A 6000-nucleotide genomic window follows, 5' to 3' on the forward strand; every position below is an offset into this window, starting at 1 on the left:
CGTAGCCATAACAGTTATAGTCAGTTATAGTGAATAGGGACCATGTCTCAATCTCCATTTCTGAAACATTTTTCATTCTTTGGATCCACAATATCTCTTTGTGAAAAGAGGGGAAAATGAAAAATCCAGCCACATAAATTACAGTAGAAAAAGAATAAATGGTAAAATAAACAACCAAACAATCAAAATAAAAAATAAGTAAAATAAATAAATAAATAAATAACCCAAACAATAAAACAACCAAAGAGCTGTTAACACAGCTGGTTATAGAAACCTTTGTTGTCAGGAAACCTTTGTTGAGGTCTCTTTTTCAGCTGCCCGATAAACCATCTTCTGTTTCAGATTCCTGTCCACTGGAAAAAAATCAGTGCTTTGAAAGTCTGTCCTTCAACAATATCACAAGATGTTTCATGAAACATGTTCCATAAAGTTGAGACAGTTGCAGCTGACGTGCAGCACAAGTGCAATTGAATTTCATGTAACTAAGCATAAAAGTTTCACTGTGTAAAGCCAGCCTAAGGAAAAGAGGCGGGAAAATGATCATGTACAAATGAATTATGACTGTTTATGGGACATAAAACCACATGAAGGAAAGAAATAAAAGACAAAAAATCTGGCAATTTGGGCTAAAATGCCAGTTTGGCCCATTAAAAGGGAAATAATTTTGTTTTTATTGTGGCTTTAGCTAATAGAAAGTACTGCAAATGTGTTTGTTTGGCCCATATAGTGTGAGCCATCAACCAATTTGGCTATAATGAAGTCAGCCAAAAGAAACAGAAATCCTGATTGTTGCACCTCCGCTAAGTATGTAAATAATTGCATAAATAATTGAATCGTATAATTGAAACTCACTTTTTCTCTCATAGTTCTGTAGAAACTCTAGACATTCAAGGGTTAATTCCACACTGAAACTGTTCTCTCCAGCACTGTGGAGGTCCCGGCGTCTGGATTCTTTAAGACTTCTAGCTTCTCAACATCTGACTGCAGCTGTGTTCCTCGCTCTGTCCATATGTCTGCAGGTTCTGGAGCGGCTGCAGCAGCGCGGCTTTGAGATCGTGGGCTCGTGTGGAGGAGGTGTGGACTCGTCTCAGTTCAGCGAGTACGTCCTGCGGCGCGAGCTCCGGCGGGCCCAGCGTGGACTCCAGAGTAACAGGATAAAACAGGAGCAGCTGGACTAGAGACCTAGCAGGGCCAAAAACTGCCCCACAGGCCTACAGAACAAAAAATAGCCCCAAAGGGCCCCAGAAGGCACCAGACATTTTAGCAGTTGCCAAGCTCTCCACAAAGGTCGGACATTTGTCAGTCTTGATTTTTTTTTTAAAACAAGGGGAAACCAGAGGAGGCAAGCTTTTATGGTTTGTTAATCCTGGAAGAAGATTCAGCGTATTCCACAACTCCTAATGACCTCTGGGGCAACTGTGACTGTCCACTTGAGGACTTCGTTGAAAGCATTGTCCCTTATCCGCATTAAGTTTGTTTTAAAACTTTGAAATTTCAGCAGGTGAACCACAACAAACATTAAGACAACCTTAAAGAAAGTGTGTTCTGTTTGCAGTGCTATATACAGTATATATAAATATGTATATATTTTGCTATTTCATATAAAATTGACTCATGGATAATCTTCCTAACCCCTTAAAGAAGGTGCCGACATCGTGGGTGGTGTTTCTTGATATCTGATACTGATTGGTTGACTATCCAAACACAAGAAGGTGACAAAGTTTCCTTTTAAATCTGCACTTTTTTCTCTTAGCAGATTATTTGGCTTTTTTTGCTTGTTTTTTTACATATTAGAAAGTGCGAGCAAAGACCGTGTACTTATTTACCACCAATTTTCTGAAATGTGTCATTACAGATTACGATATGTGAGATTTTAAAATGGAGATAAGACCTTTACTGTGCTTACTCAATATGAAGATTATGAGATTTACATCCACAGTAACGTAAACCCCGATTTAAAACACATCGAACGTCACTCGTTTATTTTTAATTTATGATTTCATATGATGTTTATACATAAGCTGCAATATCTTTTTATTGTCCATGAACATGTACGTGTTTTCTTTGGCATTGAACCTCCTTCTGACTGAATTTGTAACGGCCCGCATTAAATGCAGGTTCTTCTCTATCTCTCAAACTGAGAAAGTTATGTTGGTTTCACAACAAGCCCAACTTGCTGAAATAATGAAGAATGTAGCAAAAAATGTGAAATAAATTGGTCCAAATTATATTCAAGTATTGGTCTTAAAGTTCTTGAATGAATTCTAGTGGAAAATGATCCCTTAAATGTTGTTCTTTGCATGTGAAGGATGACAATGTTGATGACTAATTATTACTTGGACACTTTCAGTGCGGTCAGTTTTACTGCTTTCCAGTATCCTCGGGTTTCAGTCACGCCATTTTTCTGTCTTCGCTGCTCCGCATGAACATAACTAGAGGTTAAAGGTGACTAAAATTGGTCATGTTACTTCGATTAAGCCGATAAAATGGGCTGCGATGCTTATATAGTTTCCCCCTGAACTCCTCCCACTTAAACAGGCAGAAAGCTACCAAATTTGTGGTTTCCTGACGTTTATATTTATCTCCTACACAGCCCCTCTCCCTATTCTGAAGTGTCCCTCAAAGCATTTAAAAGCACAGAAGCCCACCGGCTCTTCACGTCAGGGTGAGTCAAGGATCCCATGGTGCTGATTAAGGAGGAGAAAACACTCTGTCATCATAGGAAGGTAACGACATCAGCTAATTAACAGAGATGTGAACAATGCAAGCCTTTAGAGAACTTTAACTAATGTTCACAGTCGAGAGATGAACAGTCGTCCCGCTAACGGAGCTGCAAACAGCCGGTGTAACTTTACTCTCTGTTTCTGGAGATTTACATGACGTTTGAATGGAGGAACAGAAACGTGAAATATAAGACTGGCTGTCGAGGTCGGAAAACTACGCCGTGTTTCGACAGACGTGATTCTGTAAGCTTGCTAGTGCAGTTAGTGCAGAGTTCAGCTCCAGTCCTGCGACCCCTGCACTGCATGATTGTGGTTTCCCTGGTTTCTGATATTATCAGCTAATTAATCCCTTCATGAGCTGAACGAGGTGTGAACAGCAGAGAAAAACACTAAGCTATACAGTGCAGTGGCTCCAAGCCTGGAGTTTGATAACACTGAATTAAAGGTCTGTTTGTCTCATGCGTCATTCTCATCTTGGTCCATCAGTGTTCTCTCACTAAACTTCCTGCAAATACACTATACAGCTATTGGGAGTCCCTAATGCTGTAGACCAGCCTGATATATTATCCTATTATGCTGCTAGCTAGCATTAGCATTGGTGATACACTGATACACCGGTCACGGAACAAGATCATTTTTTTTGCCAGAAACATAATTTAATTAACAAATTCCTGCAGAGAAATCATTTATGGAGTGAAGCTAACAATGTTGTTTTCCCACCATTACACCAAAAAAGATGCACTTAGGAAAGGATGTAAGTGTGGCACAGACAATGTACACTATATTTCCAAAAGTATTCGCTCGTCTGCCTTCATACGCATATGAAATTAAGTGCCATCCCATTCTTAATCCATTCGGTTTAATATGATGTCGGCCCACCCTTTGCAGCTATAACAGTGTCATCTCTTCTGGGAAGGCTTTCCTCAATGTTTAGGAGTGTGTTTATGGGAATTTTTGACCGTTCTTCCAGAAGCACATTTGTGAGGTCAGACACTGATGTTGGACGAGAAGGTCTGGCTCGCAGTCTCCACTCTAATTCATCCCAAAGGTGTTCTATCGGGTTGAGGTCAGGACTCTGTGCAGGCCAGTCAAGTTCTTCCACACCTTGCTCATCCATGTCTTTATGGACCTGCTTTGTGCACTGGTGCGCAGTCATGTTAGAACAGGAAGGGGCCGTCCCCAAACTGTTCCCACAAACTTGGGAGCATGACATTGTCCAAAACGCTTGGTCTGCTGAAGCATTAAGAGCTCCTTTCACTGGAACTAAGGGGCCGAGCCCACCTCCTGAAAAACAACCCCACACCATAATCCCCCCTCCACCAAACTTTACACTTGGCACAATGCAGTTAGACAAGTACTTAGACTTGGATGCAGCTGCTCGGCCATGGAAACTCATTCCATGAAGCTCTCTACGCAGTTCTTGAGCTGATCTGAAGGCCACATGAAGTTTGGAGGTCTGTAGTGATTGACTCTGTAGAAAGTTGCCAACCTCTGCACACTATGGGCCTCAGCATCCGCTGACCCTGCTCTGTCATTTTACATGTCCTACCACTTCGTGGCTGAGTTGCTGTCGTTCCCAATCGCTTCCACTTTGTTACGATACCACTGACCGGTGACTGTGGAATATTTAGTAGTGAGGAAATTTCATGACTGGACTTGTTCCACCGGTGGGGTCCGATCAAGGTACCACGCTGGAATTCACTGAGCTCCTGAGAGCGACCCATTCTTTCACTAATGTCTGTAGAAGCAGTCTGCAGGTCTAGGAGTTTGGCTTTATACACCTGTGGCCATGGAAGTGATTGGAACAGCTGAATTCAATGATTTGGATGGGTGACTGAATACTTTTGAAATATAGTCTATGTAGATCTATTTGTGTGCAGGTAGGCCTTCAAACTAGAGGACTACACAAGAGATTTGAAAGACAAATTACTGGGATATTGACCAAATTTTGATCATATAGAAACAGTTTCCTTGCTGTCGTAGCCAGGGAAAGGGAACTGAACTGTGGTAGGTTAAGGAAGCTTAACTTAAAATTTATAGTTTAACCTCGTAGTCTGTCTTGAACAAGTAATAGCTGGATATTTTTGAGTTATCTAAAAGTCTCATGAATTATTACTGTTGCACGAGTACCCCATGCTCTCCATTGTGATGATGATTTGACAACCGGAAGCAATGCTTTCTGACTGTAATAAGATATTCAGCCTCACCATAGCAACCTGGTTTCCTTCTGCATTAGCTTAATGCCATTAAAGGTACCAGGTTGTCAGGTGTGGGGATTTCCAGCATACAAGCCAGCTTGCTCACGGTTACGAAGAAGAACTGTAATAATACTATAAAAAATAGAAGGTTTCTGTAGTACTTTCAGAGTAGATTATACTCTTAAAAAGATGGTTCTTCAAGGGTTCTTTAGTACAGGAAATTGTTCTACATAGACCCATGGACACTCAAAGAACCCTTTTCCTGATTAAAGGGTTCTTTGCATTATGAAAGTGTTCTTCAGATTGATGGAAGGTGTGCATGAATGTGCTATAGATGGTTCCATATAGAGCCTTTTTGAAAAGGGTTCTATACATCACCCAAAGGGTTCTTCTATTGTTACGAGCCTGACACCATAACAATAAAAGCCCTTAAGGGTGCTAAATAGAACCATTTTCAAATAATTTTCATCTACTGCATGTTCTCCATCAGTCTGAAGAACCCTTTTTTGATGCAAAAAAATCCAAAGGGTCCACTGAGTGTTCATGGTTCTGTATGGAACCATTTTCAACACCATCTTTTTAAGAGTGTACAAATCCAATTTCAAGTTGGCACAGTAGGTAAAATGTGAATAAAAACAAAAGCAGGGATTTATAAATCTACTTTGAACTGAATTTGAACAAAAACAGTACAAAGACAAAATGCTGAATATTTATGTCTTATATATTTATTCTGAAATTGATGCCTGAAATACATCCCAAAAAATGGAACGGGGCAGTTTAAGAATGGGAAGTTAATGAAATGTTCAAAAAACATCTTAAACCGGTTATGCAGTCATGCTTGGGTATAAATGGAGCATAGAGGAAATGAACAGGATGAACGGAGTTGAAATGAATTGAGCTGAATTAAGATACATCAGCAAAAAATCTGTCTGAAGGCGCCAAAGACAGATAACTTTATTTACATTCACAGACTTGAATAAGGAGAGTTTGGTACATAGAACTGACATACCATGAACCTCAAACGCTGGTGTCTCCTCCTTCAAAAACAAATCCTGCTTTTGCAAAAGAGGGAAGTAAAA

The 6000-nt window shown here is 40.3% G+C and overlaps 1 protein-coding gene across 1 annotated transcript in view; it reads left to right on the plus strand.

Annotated features, from left to right (window-relative positions):
* The window catches only part of LOC108442723 (BTB/POZ domain-containing protein KCTD1), a 38848-nt gene extending 36613 nt beyond the window's left edge, over window positions 1-2235 (plus strand). The window contains exon 5 of the mRNA XM_017722902.2: window positions 1020-2235. Within this exon, the coding sequence (XP_017578391.1) occupies window positions 1020-1178 (159 nt within the window). The 3' untranslated portion in view covers window positions 1179-2235. The remainder of the gene's footprint in view (window positions 1-1019) is intronic.
* Window positions 2236-6000: the final 3765 nt, after the last annotated feature.

Source organism: Pygocentrus nattereri, chromosome 2, assembly GCF_015220715.1.
Source record: "Pygocentrus nattereri isolate fPygNat1 chromosome 2, fPygNat1.pri, whole genome shotgun sequence".
NCBI classification, from domain to species: domain Eukaryota; kingdom Metazoa; phylum Chordata; class Actinopteri; order Characiformes; family Serrasalmidae; genus Pygocentrus; species Pygocentrus nattereri.